The 16,600-nt window shown below is 29.3% G+C and overlaps 1 protein-coding gene across 3 annotated transcripts in view; it reads right to left on the reverse strand.

Moving 5' to 3' along the window:
* Positions 1–16,600, reverse strand: part of LOC148301365 (uncharacterized) — an 89,958-nt gene that overhangs the window by 14,388 nt on the left and 58,970 nt on the right. The window contains exons 1-2 of one of the 3 annotated variants that reach the window (XM_088273386.1): positions 12,594–12,945; positions 641–715 (exon numbers count right to left, since the gene is read on the reverse strand). The exons of 1 other annotated variant lie outside the window; for it this stretch is intronic. In XM_088273386.1, the coding sequence (XP_088129512.1) occupies positions 641–715; positions 12,594–12,798 (280 nt within the window). In that variant the 5' untranslated portion in view covers positions 12,799–12,945. Of the gene's footprint in view, positions 1–640; positions 716–12,593; positions 12,946–16,600 lie in introns of those variants that run through there. One more of the 3 variants, XM_088273387.1, reaches the window with a different exon arrangement.

Consider the following 16,600-nt stretch of genomic DNA (forward strand, 5'->3'; position numbering starts at 1 on the left):
ATGTAAAAATAACATAAATAGTGTCGGGTTGTGGTCCCATGATTAGTGTCGCGAACTCTTGAGTCAGAGTTTCTGTGTTCGAACCCACTCTACCACAATTTGATATCTATTTTCAATAATGAGGCGCTTAGACTCACAGAAATAGTATGAAATTGAAGTATTTTGTTTATAATAAATACTTTTTATAAAATATAAAAAGATAAATATTTCTCTTTGAAAAAAAAACATAAATAAATAAACATTTGACGTACCCAAATCGCAATGCGCACAGAGCTAGTGAGTACGGCCGGGGTGTACACTTGCCGACACGCGTTTTCGCGGTATAGTAAAGCCTCCTACAACATTCAGATAGGTACCCCTTTATCTAAGATAATGTTATAATGGGTTAACATTTTAAATTGTATTTTTACGTATTAACCAGAGGAAAATGACTGAAAGGAGTCATTTAAAATCAAAATACGATTTAAAAACATTAACCCGCCTGTAACTTCCACTCCGATAACGCGGTACCTATCTCAACGCTATAGGGGGGTTTAGTGTTTAGCGTTTGAAATTTTGATTGCAGATTTTCACGCATGGTGGGTGTAAACACACAATGAGTTAAGACATTTGCATAGGAAATGAATGTAGGATTACAGACCATGCGTTTTGTGATTGTTGCGCAAGCCAAACGTGACATGGCTCCTTTTCCATACAGACCGATGCTGCCTCGAATCTGCCGGAGAAGCGAACGAAAAATTTCATTATTGGGAACATCATATCTTTGGGACACCACAATACCAACTTAGCCAACCAACAACTAAACACATACACTGACACTTCTTAACCCATCCGCATATCAGTTTTTTAAAACACGTATACAAATACAGTGAAACCTCTTATAACAAGCATAGGTGGTTCCAGAATCTTACTAGTTAAAATGAAACACTCGTTAAGCGATTTTATTTGTTTTGACTGGCTTGGAAGTCCCGGCTCACAAGCGAATGTCGTGAAAAGGAGACTGGCTCTTTCTTTGTAACTCATTATGCGAAAAATCGCTCGTTAAGGGAGCAACTTTTTCACATTATTTTTTGCTCGCTATGCGAATCAGTCGTTATGAGAGGTTCCACTGTATACTAATTGAATGTATCCCCGAAAGTAAAAAAGTTGCCCCTCCCGGAGGGGAGGTGACATGGTTTGTCAAACAATGACGCGCTAATATTTTGAACCTGACAAAACGAGAACAAACGTAGAAATAATCTTCAAATGCAGGAAAAGGTAGCATGCACTAAACAGATTGATTTTTGTGCTATAAATTAGTCCAACAAATCACATGTGACTCGTACTTTTTAAGCGTCAAAGGCGTTTAAATTCAACCAAGTTATAAAATAAACTGTCTCATAAAATTATAACTATTACTGTTTTACCAATAAATATGCCACATATAACTTTAACGCACGTATTTTACCTAGTTTCTTGATCAGACAAGAAAACTTGAAAAAATTAGTAAAGTTTTTAATTTAAACTGATTTTAGTTGATATTTTAATTAAAAGAATAATTCTATACTTACAGTACATCTTCGTTCAAGTGCCGTTAGTAAATTTGTATATAATTAATAAGAAATAAAGCATTACTAAAAGTTTTCATTACTGATTTGTAGATATCACATGAAAGTATCTTTATAATATGAACTACCAATGGACGGAGGCGTGGCTTAAACCGGGGCTGATATGCGAATGTAAAATATTCATAGCCGCCAAGGTATGGCGCCTGTATGCCGATGGGTTAATCATTTTACCAACTAACACACATACATGTATCTTTGTGATGATGTTTACGTTGAAAATTTTCAAGCACGAAAAATTTCCCCGACAATATCGAATTTGTCGGTACAAGTTTGCCACGGGTAAAAATTTTCAAGTTAACATTTTTTTTAAATTCTAAACATAGATGTGCAAACTAAATTTAACATCAATTGCGATAACTAAACGTATGTTTTTTGAACATCTAAACACGAAAAAAAAAACAAAAATAATATGCAATTAAAACTTAAAACACTTAAACTCATTCAATACAGTCACAATGTGATCAATTAATAAACTGCATACATTCAGATTTAAATAACGATACAATTCATTTAAATAAAAATTTGAAAACTCCAAAACAAATTCATCGATTTTGTAGGCGGGTAGCTACTACTACTACCAAGTTGGCAACCCAAGCGGATTCCGGAGCGCGCCAGCGAGAATCGCCTGCTATCGCTTGGTGACTAAAGGACGTATATTTTAGCTTCATATTTAATTTAAAGTTCAATAATTAATCAGATAAATTATAATAAGTTAATATCAAATCGTAACCAAAGTGTAAGAATTTATTTCAATAAACAAACTGTAAGTACGCATTTCTTTTAAATATCCTGCTCTGGCTTCCCGCACAATAACACACATTGGGTCACTAAATTGGTGACCTCCTTATAACACACGCACGAGGTGGCTATAATTTCTTCAAAAATGTACATTATCTTGTTATATAGTATACCAGTGACAGGTGTTTTTACCTGTAACATGTAAAAACATATATTGAATGACTTTTTTAACCTTAATGGCAGCGCTATCAGTTTGATATAACAGCAACACGCGCAATATAAAACGTTGCTTATGGCAGACAGCTTGCTTCTCTCAACACTGCTGTCACTTTTCAGTGTTTTTTATTGCGTCGCTGTTTGATTTTAAATATTTTCACAGCTTCATGTAATGAATATTAGAAAGGTGTGCTTTATATTCTCTTTCTTTTCCATTAATCCTAACTGAGGCACCGCAAAACGTGGCCTAGTACCTACAGCTGATTTACAAGAAGTATTAAAACCTTTTTGCACAGTAGGCGATTATATTACGTGGAAGCTTTAACTTTTTATGAAGAAAATACAGTTCAGTTAAAAAATGTATGTGCAATTCATGCACCATTAAAATCTTCAAATGGAGATTTTATCTAAATTTAAAACTAATATTTTATCTAAATACATTTAAAAAATATATATCTATATATATATATTATTGTTTTATTTTGGTCAATATTTTATTACAAACCATCGAATAAAATAATTTTTATTGTAGGTACCTACGTATTAATGCAACCGTAAATTGCATATTTTACAAAATTTGGGTAGTGGATTTCTATTGCCTACAATACCAGAACTTAGTAGATTTACTCAGACTTTTGGTTTGGACGACTATTTGACTATTTCATAAGCGGACTAATAGCCAAATATTTGGATTATCTAACTATTTAATGTTTCTTCTCAGGAACAAAGAATATTTATTTATTTAAGAAATAGACTTTTACCAGAATAAGCAGAGGAGCTAAATTCGTAACAAATAATATTACTTAGATCTCGCTAATTCTCTTGTTAAGGTGATTTTATTTAAATCTTATGAAATACAATTTGTGATAAATAACGTTTAGTTTTTTTTTGTTTGATTCTCGGTCAAACTGACAAATTCTCAATTCGTTCATATAGTTTTAAGACGCATGATGTTAATTTAGATTTTATTCATGCATTGTGATCTTTATGTTACTGATTTTATTGCAGAAAATTTTACCTGAACTTTTTTTATAAAGTACTCTCTAAAAATTCTCATTTGGCGTTAGGATAGTTCTCCATTCAGATCACAAACTGGTTGCTGATTACCGACTATTGAGGAAGTCAGTAAAGTGACTAATTCGTCGTGTATTTCTAGTTGTTAGGTAAGTACACAGAAATACAACATTTCAGATCAAGAATCATATATAAATATATATTTTTAAATTTTCAGTTTTAGCATTTTTTACCGATGTATGTACAATATGTTAGTAACATTGTTATTTCATTTCTTATTTCGTGATTTTAGTGATTCGTGTCTGAAAGGGTCAACACATTGGTAAAGCTCAACACGCCCCAAGTGTTTAGGAATTCTTATAAGCACGCGGAAACTTTTACCGGGATACTAGTGAAAAGACTTCAAGATTATTTAATTATCGGTAAAAGTTTTTAGAGACACGATCTCTTAATAGAACATTATATTGTTGAGCTAAGAGGATTTTTTTCAGTGTGTAAAAAAATATATCAAGGGCTTTATCAGAGTCATATCGCGTAGAGATATACATATATAACGATATAAATTTATTGACTGAAAACCGTGTTGAGTTTACAGACAGAAAAATGCCATTTATTTGTACTTACTATGTAAGCGTACTTTTTACATTTTGAGATATTAGATAATTAAAATATTATTATAGATTTAAGTTTCGTACATAATTTTTTTGGTGGAACTGCATTGTACAATATATAATAAAATATATATTAAACATATAATAAAACAACTATATAGCTTGTTCCACATTTATTTTATTTGACCAGTGACCGGCTTTTATCGTTACCGACATCATCAGACTGGTGGAAGGCTATACAAAATTATATGTTCATACACAACAAGGCAGGGGTTGAAAATCATTATTAACGGTATATTATTAAATTTACAAAAAAATATTTCTATAATCAGATCCTTATTAAAACAATTACCATAACTTATATGTAATTATTATTATCCACCCCCATAGTGTAGTGGTCAATGCATTTGGCTACCGTATTTTAGGTCCAGGGTTCGATTCTCAGGAGGGTCAAAATAAACATGAGTGATTTTTACTCTCATATTTATTTAATATCATCCTGGACTGGTACAAGAAGCGCAGGGTTAATCACCTTGTCTTCATGCAATTAACGATGAAGATAACACTGCGTCACTACAATGCAGTGCCCTATGCACCACTGGATGTGGATAAGGGTTTGAAGAGGATGAATGTTTTTAAATATAATACTGTACATATATTCATTAAATTAAAATTCATTTTGTAAGAAAAGTTATATGAAATCATGGTTTTCGACGGGACAATCAGCATGCCAGTTAACCACTGCATTATAGAGGCGTACAAAGCTTTAGAAACATGTTATTTTTTTATCTTCGTCTTCTTTTTTATATAGATTCTGATGTCTGACACTAATGTTTCTCTTGGGATTTTTTTATCTCATTTTTAAAACTTTAAAGTGATTGTGCATTTGTTACGACTCCTACAAGCCTTGTACCATTGTGTTAACATATATTTTTTATTTCGTCGGACTTCATTAGCGTCTTGTGAAATTTGTATAAACCGCTAAACAAACGTCTGCCAAATTATACCCGCCTCGTCTGGGCTGTAAAATAAACAACGCAAACGAAATAATGTTTAACAGTGTTTATTTTTTGACTTTTGCAAAACAATGCGGTCAAAATATAACAATCGAGGATCGAGAATACAAGATTTTTATCGAAATAGAATACGCGATAGTTGAATGGATTTAAACAATTTAAAATTAAATAAATATTTGGTTTGGGCATTTGAATCGAATGAGTGAAGAAAGGCGCCTTTGAGGTAGTATATTACGAAAATGGCGCTATATAAATCATCCAAATTTATTATTACTAACAGTAAAACAAAATTATGAGGCGAATGTAGTTGGTAATAGTGGGAAAGACCGAGGAAAACTTGGTAAAATCAAGTATTTCAAATATATACTTTCTAAGTAAAGTAGTTCCTGTTCTAGCTTGAAAAAAATATGTATTCAATTATGTAATTATGTACCTCTTTAGGTAAGAAGTTTAAATTAAGCAATTGACTAATTTATGTATAAATAACGAGTGAAAGAAAAGTAGGAAGTGATGTTAATCAATCACAAAAACTACATTAAAAAAGGGTACAGAGTTATAGATTTTTGTGACAGATCACATTGTGTGTTTATATAAATGTAGTAAATACATTGTTTTATTTTATTTTTCATGTATATTGAATTTATGTATTAATTTTGAGATCAAACACAAAATTTTGAGTCTACTAAGTTGTATTTTATTAAAAAAACACATAAAAAATATTATTGTGACAATTGTTTCGCTTAGTTATGACATTTTCATGCGAATTCGTTCGAAAATGCCATAACTAGGCGAAACAATTGTCACAATATTAACTTTTTATATGTTTTTTTAATAAAATACAACTTAGTAAACTCAACAATTTTGTGTTTCATTTAAAAATTAATACATAAATTAAAATGGAGTTCTACAAATTAAACGTCAAATAAATAAATTTATTGAATTTTATTCTCTTTTTTATATCATCCATATCGGCTCCTATTCGTGGCATCAACTATGTATTAAGTATATTACTATCTAATTAAAATGAGATGATGTTATCAAATCTAGATATATTAAAAAAAATATTAAAAAATAAATAAAATAAAAATCACATCAAGACAAATAAAAAACACTAAACATGGTGATTAAACTCTAGACGTAACATCAGAATCGATTCAATTCAGGTATGAATTATTTAACGGTTGAAAATACACGAGAAAATAAATATTGTATTTGTGAGCAGGTAGGTGTATTGATTCGGCAAACCAGAGAGCCCTGAAATTGTCATGCACTTGGGTATGATAAATTGACCAAAATAATACATTAGTCATGTGATCGTAAGCAGAATATAACCATTCCACAAATAAATAGCCTTAAACGTATGGAAGGCTAAAAAAATCGTCATTTTGGCTCGGGCATACAGGGCATATCTCTTATTTTTAGGAGTATTGTATGAGCTTTGGGGGGGAGGGTAGAGAGATAGGGTAGCTTTGATTCGGTTAGTTCTTTTTTATTATTTTTAACACCCTAATACTATATTTTCACGTCTCATTAATACAATTGTTTTGTTCATTTTTAATTATTGATTAATTGTAAAAAAATGTGGATTGGTTTCATTTCGCGAAGTTGTGTCCAACGTGATTTTAGTGAATTTAACCAAGTCACAACACGTATTGGAAAGGTTCCTCGGTAAAAAGAGGCGAATCGATTTTGCTATTGCCTATTACACTGGCATTGTAGGCGAATTGAATGTGTCAACTCTACATTGTAACTCACATATGTGGGAGTTATTTTCGTATGTTTTTGCTTAAGTGGTCAGATGTTTAAGAGGTCAGACTGTAAACACGAGAAATTGAGCAAACAATTGTGAAGAGTATCATTAATTCGGTTCCATAAATAACTGGGTCGTTCAATTGATATTGTGTTTGTTTTGCTTGGTTGAAAAAACCACATTTTTCTTTGAGATTGAGACTCCTTGAACTCCTGATAAAGTTTGAAATATTTCATACATACATGTATGTATTTTGCAAATACATTATTACCTTCAAATGTGTAATGTATATTTTTCTCTTTATTATTTTGTTGAACAGTTTTTTTTAAGATAAATAAATGGCCATCGTGTATTAAACGTAAAATGTATAAAAAACTTTATTATTGAACGATTTAAGGATTTTTAAAGAGGAACACGAAACCATAGGAGCCTACGATCGATCATTTTATAAATTGTATATTCTTCTAAATTTCACTATTAAAATAAAATTCATATTATGTTCGTTTTTTTTACACTTTTAATGGTGGGGACTGACCGGAGTCATTTCGTCGTAACGTAACACGTTACGATGCGAACATTCGTATAGTCAGTACAGCGAGCCGAGCTCGTTCCGAGTGCTACATCCAATGTTCAGAGGCTCGCGGCGAATGTTACGTTACGAAGAAATGCTCCGGTCAGTCTCCACCATAAGATGCTCACACAATTAGATGATTTCAAATTAATAATTTTGCCGATTTTTTTTAAATCGAAAACCCTAATTAAAAAATTATACTAAGCGTAGATTCAAAATCAAATTGGATAATATAGTATTCATTACCTAAATTCCGAGTCTAAATTTTAATTACTCGTTGAAATATATTTACATGTTTTTTTTAATAATAAAAATAACCCAAATGTCCATTCAGTATATTAGGGATTGATACCAAATATTTACTCATACGAGTATTAATTACTCGATCTTACAGAATAAACGATAAACAATAAAATTATCTCAACATGATCTAAATTATCTATTATATTAGAAGAACCATCCAAATTTCTAAAAGCACAAAAATTACAATGCAATTCGACGTGAAAAACTATTTTTCTTTCTACGTTACAAATGAAGTAGAAAAGCGTTCGTCGTAATGAAATCCAAACAATTTGGTCAGTTACCCTCGCTTATTATTATTGGCACAGACGTCTGACAGAACGGGACAGATCTAATCACTAATCACTACGAGGCCAACAAACTAATGAGTCTTTACAAAATCCTCGGTTGAGAAAGACTTCTGTTCTTTTCAACTTAAAACATTTACAGGTATCATCGCATTTTTTAAGTTTATTCATTACATGACAATCACCGATATCAGTATACAAAATGATCGATCGTTCTATGCGTTATATGTTGTATATTATATTATTTTCCAATGTCATATTTTGTTCACATTAGTAGGTATATCCATGGCATTTCAATCAATTAATAGAATTTCAATAATAGATAAATTACTTTTTAAAAAAAGCTTTAAAAATATATGTTTTTGTAAATTAAACGCATTCTTAACTTTGTTGTATGGTAAAATCATATACCACTTAAAAAAACACTACTTCATGACAACCGGTTTCAGAATAATCATTCCATCGCCAGGTCAAATGTAGATAAAAAATATCCTTTAAAAACGCATCTTTAACAGTTCCAATTATTTTTTTAAAACAAGTTTTACTTAGTAAATACCACTATTTCTTAAAATCTAATGCAACAAATGTTCGATGCATGCGGTTTTTTAAACACATATCGCAATAGATTATAAGAAATAGTTGTTTTTACCAAGTAAAACAAAAATTAAAAATGGATAGATATTACTACAAAGTGACTATTTAATTTTAATAATTTCAAAATACAATAGTAAAAACAAATATATGTTTTTTTAAATTAACAAATGAATTAACGAGTAGTTTATCTTTATCCGACCTCTTTCATTAGTTGCGAAAAATCATTATTTATTATACCAACGTGTTTATTTTAAAAACTACATTATGTCTTGTCCATCTGTCGGTTATAAATTGGACTTATAACAAATCCCTTCATACCAAATAAATATCAGTTCAACATCGCACGTTATTTATTTCATTTTAAACCTCTATTAAGGGGAGTGGGCAGCCATCAAAGGTTTAAATTTTATTTAAATTAAAGTACAAAATTTACATATATTAAGTATCACACTTACAATGAATAAAACACATAACTTAAAATCTTTAAGTTAATTATTATTTTATGAGAAACGTATAATGAATTTATGAATTTTTAAAAGAACGCGGAAACCGTTTCAGGATTTAAAAAAAATCCATGATTCCAACCTCTACGGTAATATACAGTCTATAAAATAAAATAATAAAACACACCTATGGTGTATATTAAAGACCATAAGTGTGTTTTATTATTTCTGAAATTGACGGTATTTGCTGCTGGTTTATTTTTGTTGATACGTTATATTGATAAAAATTGATGAGTTTTCTAATTACACAAAAAAAAATTTTTTTGAAAAAATTTCTACTAATCTTTATTGTCATCTGAATAAAATTTAAAAAGTAACTGAACGTTGAGCAAATTGGGTCTTAATTTTACAATCTCTTCGTTTTGAGGTGGATTAAATTGCAAAAAAATTATTGCCATGGATGAAAAATTCAAGATTTTTCTTAACACAGTTAGGGACATAATAAATGGATAACACTTGCATAGAAAAATGTCAACATATTATGAATGAATAATACTAAGATTATTTGAACTTACTTGTAGTCTTTTCGTCTTCTTTTTGCATTTGAATGGTTTTAAACTACAGAGGAATCTAATTTAATAGTTTAAAAAGGCAAGAACATTAGATAACACGTCTATTAATACGAGTTAATGAAGCTCTTTTATAATACGATGCTTTCATTTTGGCAATCGTAGTTGATATTAAGGCATACAAATAAGTACATACAAGTCGGACAACAGTAACATAGCTGGTTACTGTACAATTGCCAGGTATAAAATTATAGTACGTAGATAAAAATAAAGGGTTAACTTAAGAGGGGTCATTTAGTAAAAAACGATTGAAAACGCAAATAAATATGTTTATTACCAAACGAGTATATTTTTGACTTTACTAGGCCGCTTTTCAATTTTCTCTAGAGCTTTTTACAAAAATAGCTGATTAGACTCAAAAAAGTTCTGTAAAAACCGACCCAATTTTTGTTCAACGATATTTGTTTCAGCTAAGTAGCACATTTTATAAATCGTCCAAGCTATAATTTTTAAATATTTTTTTTATTATCCGTATCTGATTGTAAATATATGTACTTTTACTTTATATATTTACCACACAACCATAAAGCAGGTGCTTCGTTTTTAAAAATAATGTTTTTATTTAGGACACTCTTCAGATTTAGAGGTTGGACTGTTGTACTGAGGGAATATATTGAGAAAATCTCTATATTCCAAAAGCTTTGAGCATACGAATTAACAATCTTTAATAAAATATTTTAATAAATATTTATACAAGAATAATAGAATATCCGCTATCATTGAATCGACCTCATTAATATTCACCGTAACATTAGTTAACTTAATCGTGGTACATTTCCTCTTGCTTTTTGCACAATTAGATAATTCTCCTCTTAATAAGCATTTTCAGACTAATCTGTCAACGACGAGATTGTACGTAGTGTCATTTTAACGTGCGTATGAAACACGAATTTCATGAAAAAATGTCTTAAAATATTTTCATATTACATTAAGTTCACTTGACTTTTCATACCACATTTGAGATGTATAAAACAAATAAATACACATATAATTAAAGCGAAATATAATAAAGCAAACTTAAAATAATACTGTGATGTAATTACTGCGCATTTTTCACTTAATTCTATTTGAGTCATGCAAATTTGAACACTTGTAAAATGCAAAAGCGTGCAAATAACATGTTTTAAAGTCACACCATTTTACGCAAAAAAATATGTTTAAAGTAAAAATAATCGTGCTTTATTACACTTGAAACACAATGTGAAAACGTTTATAATTATAACACTAATTTTAATTCACTGTAACAAAGAAAATGAAGACATTATAACGAATGAAAATTATGTCGTTGAAAACACAACTTGGCACAAAATTCTGAAAACACACATCGTGACGATGTAAATACTTAATGTTTTATTAACACTAATGCGAATAAAATGATGATGTGTGTTAATTATTAATGCAATTTATTTATCGATTGAATATCAAATATTGAATTCAACATACATGAAATTTTAATATATCAAATTAGCTGAAGCGTTATGCTTTTGTTTTAACCCTACACTGCACGACTTTCTGTAAACAAGATAAAAATGGAATTTGATGGCTAGGGATACAATTACTGTTGGAAAAAACCCGGAAAATATATAAATATATGTATTTATTAATAAGTGACATTGAATAGAATACGGATAATGACATGTCATGCTTTACAAACAGATATTTTGGAGCTTATGTAGGATGAAAATAATGTTTGACTCTGAATAAAAATTCTAAAGCTTTGGAAAATCTACTGGAAAATCTCACGAAATACAAAGAAATCTACAAACTTCCATAAAAAAAATTATGCCAAAGTATTATTTTTTTTTCAGAACAGAAGGTCCGCATATGTAACTAAAGTTAATTATGTTTTTGGGCATCACACATTTGAAAAAAGTTTAATAACAACTAAATAATTTAACACCTTCAGCGTCTTTTTTTTAAAATTTTACAACGAGAAAAAAGAAAATCAAAGAAATCTACAAACTTCCATAAAAAAAATATGCCAAAGTATTAATTTTTTTTCAGAACAGAAGGTCCGCATATGTAACTAAAGTTTCTTTATGTTTTTGGGCATCACACATTTGAAAAAAGTTTAATAACAACTAAATAATTTAACACCTTCAGCGTCTTTTTTTTTTAATTTTACAACGAGAAAAAAAATATATCAGGTTATGTTTCACTTTCTAAAATGTTTATATATATTCTTTAATGAAAATAGCAAATTCAATTATTAAAAGAAATCCAAATACCATTGATTTTTGTATGCTGTTATTCAATATTATTTTATATATATGGTTAAAATAGTATTTATTTAAATATGAAATAAATTGTAGGAGTTGTCTTGATAAAATAAATCAAATAAATTTATAAAATAACATCCCTGTTCAGGTTATAGTCACTTACTCGAAAAATATATAGATTTCAGTATTGAATTTGCAGTTGGATTGGAAAAAAATAAAAGCACGTCTGAAATTCAACACAAACTTTTAATATCCGTTAATAATTCAAATGTTTAATAAAAATGCACTGAAAATGTTCACACGTCGTAATTTTTTTGCAAAGAAATGCGTCACCATGTTTTTGCATCATTTAACACATGTAATTTTAATTCACAATTTGAAAATTAGTTCACAGTGCGAAACAGCTGACACTGTAAATTAATCACTTGTGGAATCTAAAACGTATTTTTTTGTTATTAATAATATGTTTTTGTAGTATGTGATTATTTGCTGAACAGGGGTCGAGATTGTCCTACGCAGGGCAGTGTAGGGTTAATTGGCGGGAATCAGCGATTTCAAATTCAGAATTAGCGATAAAACAATTGTCAGGGTGGCAGACCTTCTCCGAGCGTGCAGCTGCTGCGCGGCGCGGCGCCGAAGAAGATGTGCGTCCTGTAGTGGTGGTCGTCCATAGGCGAGTACGCGCGGCAGGGGGCCGCCTGCTCGCGGGGCCGCCGCCCCCCGCGCGCAGCGCGCCCGCCGCCGCCGCCCCCCCCGCCCGACGCGCGCTCCGGCCTGAAGTTCTTGCGGAACATGAGATTCATGGCCGACACCCGAGGAAAGTGACAGCTCGGAAAACGCGGGAAACCAACTAGTTGCACCAACTTAGTATGTCTAAACTGTTATTTTTCACCACCGAACTAAACGATTATATTGATGAATAATAACATTTTATCCAAACAAACAATATTTTTATAAAAAATTATAGATGACACTTAAAATTCACGGAAAAAAATTTATATTATTTTGAAAACGAATACCTACATCAATGTCTTAAACAGTGTATTTTTTTTATTTATTTGCGTAAATAAGTTTAATTTCATACGACATATTTATGCTTTGGTTAAATAAATATAAATAAATACTTAAATAATAATTTATATTTGAAGCACTAATATTGTGATTTTACATTTTAACTAAAAAAATAATTACACTATTATTTTAAAACCATTATTATTTTAACGTTCGTATGTTTTTTTTGCAATATTTCGTTATATAGATATTGAAAATGACTACATCAGTTCATTTACATATGTACATAGATAATAACTATTTAAAAGTATGGTTCATATTGGAAATACGTAATTTCGTGTGATGCAAATGTCTGTTTTTAGAAATTAAGAAATTGTTTTGTAACATATAATACATATTTACTTATACATACTATACAGTGTGTGTGAGGTAGTAATTATAAGTGTGTAAAGCCTAAAACATTAATGGTACAATATAAACAAAATCGAAACTTATTTTTCTTCAAACCCAGGTAACATTTGACGTGATTGTTTTTTTTTAATACCGTTTTTGTATTGAAAAAACTTGTTTTTTTTCAATACAAAAACGTTGAACAATAAATAAACGGTCTTTAAAAGAAAAGAGTTATTGAAAAGTAAGAAGTAGGAAATATATATATATATATATATATATATATATATATATATATATATATATATATATATATATATATATATATATATATATATATATATATATATATATATATATATATATATATATATATATATATATATATATATATATATATATATATATATATATATATATATATATATATATATACATACATATATATATATATATATATATATATATATATATATATATATATATATATATATATATATATATATATATATATATATATATATATATATATATATATATATATATATATATATATATATATATTTATATATATATATATATATATATATATATATATATATATATATATATATATATATATATATATATATATATATATATATATTTATATATATATATATGTTTATATATATTTATATATATATATATATATACAGTGGGTGGCCAAATTATTAGGGACACTTCGAATTTCCTGTAATTTTCATGTTCAAATGAATTTAATGAGCAAACAATAAAGTTTTTAAATTATTTTTTTATTTATTGGGGTGCTTTATTTAGAATTTAGAAACAATGTTATCAAACATTTAATAAAAGTAATTAATTTTTATAGTAAAAAGCGATTATTAAAAAAATTCTGAAAAAACCGTAATATTTAGTAATAGCACCCTTTGCTGCGATTACAACTTCCAAACGTCGGGGCATGCTTTCTATGCAGATTTTTGTATTGGGCCGAAGATTAGGGTTACCATGCCATACTCTGATAAGAGTTTCTATCAGTAACCGCTTGGTGGTGATGACTTTTTTAGCAATTTCCCGTTTCTTTAGCCTCCAAATGTTTTCAATGGTGTTCATATTCAGCAAATTGCCCGGGAAAGGCAAAACACATACTCAACAGACGTTTTTTTCAGCCAGGAATGCGGTAACACTCCTGACTTTATGACATGGTACCTATTCATGCATAAACACATACTCTTCATCACCAGGGAACCATTCCTTAGCCTCGGCTGAAGCCGACTTTTCAGTACTCGCTGGTACTGGTCTTGCCTCATGGTCCCTTCCATGATATGGAGGTGTCCCATACCCTTAAATGAGATCATGGACCACAATATTATGCTAACAGGGTGTTTTTAGCCCTCTTCACTAGGCAGTTCGGGTGGAATTTTTCTCCTGGGCCCCGTCGGACGAATTAAGTTTTTCCCACCAAAATTTTAAATGTTGACTCGTCTTAGAAGCAGACCTATAAAGTATTACCATGATTGCAAAAATGTGTATTTTTTATTATCTTCTTATTTTATTATACAAATATAAGTCATAAATACTCGATTCCAATCCGAAACAGTCATATTCCGGAGTGCTCTGGCCCATAAGAGTCGTTTCTTCTTCATGGCCTCAGTCAGGCGTAGTTTTTTGGTTGGACGTCGACCAATTAGATTTACTTCGACTAACCGTCTCCAAACTGTCATTTTGGAGGCGTTGATTCCTACATCGCTTATCAACGTAGTGGACAATCAACACACGTTTTACGATTTTGGAAATTGATGTCCCTGATTTTACGGTGACCACGCGGAGTGGTGATCGTTTTTCTGACACTTTTTCAGACGCGGGCTGCTTCTAGAGGTAGGTTTTTATGAATTTTTCTTTTTATCCGGTTGACTCCTGACTTCAAAATACCTGTGAGTGCTGCTATCTCTCTTTGGAAATATGTAGAATGAAGTAGTTAGGTTGGTACTTTCCTACATTTTCTTGGAGATATGTCTAAAGACTTGCCCATACTTAAATTTAGAATATTAAGGTTCAATTCAAACTAAATTGAATTTGAATTAAAAATTAATTGAAATTAACTTATTAAATTAGCAAAACTAATACATTATTAAACAATACTTAATTTTTTATAGTCTTGGACTCAAAAAACATACAGAGAAATGGTTTAAAAAAATATTAACTGAGCTCACACTAACACCATTTTTCACTAATTAACACTAAAATGAGAAAAAAACTTACTTCTTTGATATTTTGCAGCATTGCTACGTCTTAAAAACAATAATTATGATACCAGCAACAAAAATAAATAATATTTTTTAATTAGAACCAATTTATTTGATCATAAAATTCATTTAAACTTGAAAATTACAAAAAAGGACAAGTGTCCCTAATAATTTGGCCACCCACTGTATATAAATATATATATATATATATATATATATATATATATATATATATATATATATATATATATATATATATATATATATATATATATATATATATATATATATATATATATATATATATATATATATATATATATATATATATATATATATTATTTCAATGTATGTTCTAAAAAAATCTTAAATGTTTATTTTGAAAAACAAAATAACATATTTTATATATGGTTCTTTTGAAAGGGTGATGAACTATTTTATTTTAAATTGTATGTTTCTACTTTTTATGAAGCATATTCTTTATAAAAGGTTCAAGTTTTTAAATTTTAGTATCAAATGTTGGGAAAAAGGTCTGAATCTTCACTGAATCTATTCACATTATTTTAATAGCCACCATATTTTAATTGTCACCTAAGTGTACATAAAAAGAAGTCAATATTCTTGAACCCATTTTCCATCAACTATAGAAATGCCCAGTTTTTCATAATAATATACAAATTTTATCTTATGAAATGCTTGTATCATCCCCTATTAATAACACGTTTATTCGCTTGTCCCCTAAATTCAAAGGTTCTTCTTCCTGGCTCATTCTTCAAGTACCATTTCCATGGGTAGCTCAGTGTTATTTTTAATTTTCTTTATTTCTGATGAAAATTTTACTTTCACAATATTTTTGTGTGTTCAATCAAATCCTTATTCACAAATCTGGGTTTCTGTCATTCATGGTCATCAGTAGAATAGTAAATATTACACGTTTGTAAATTGTAAATTGATCACT

Source organism: Brachycentrus maculatus, unplaced genomic scaffold (genome assembly GCF_059751285.1).
Source record: "Brachycentrus maculatus isolate JH-2025_06_01 unplaced genomic scaffold, ASM5975128v1 h1tg000570l, whole genome shotgun sequence".
Taxonomy (NCBI): domain Eukaryota; kingdom Metazoa; phylum Arthropoda; class Insecta; order Trichoptera; family Brachycentridae; genus Brachycentrus; species Brachycentrus maculatus.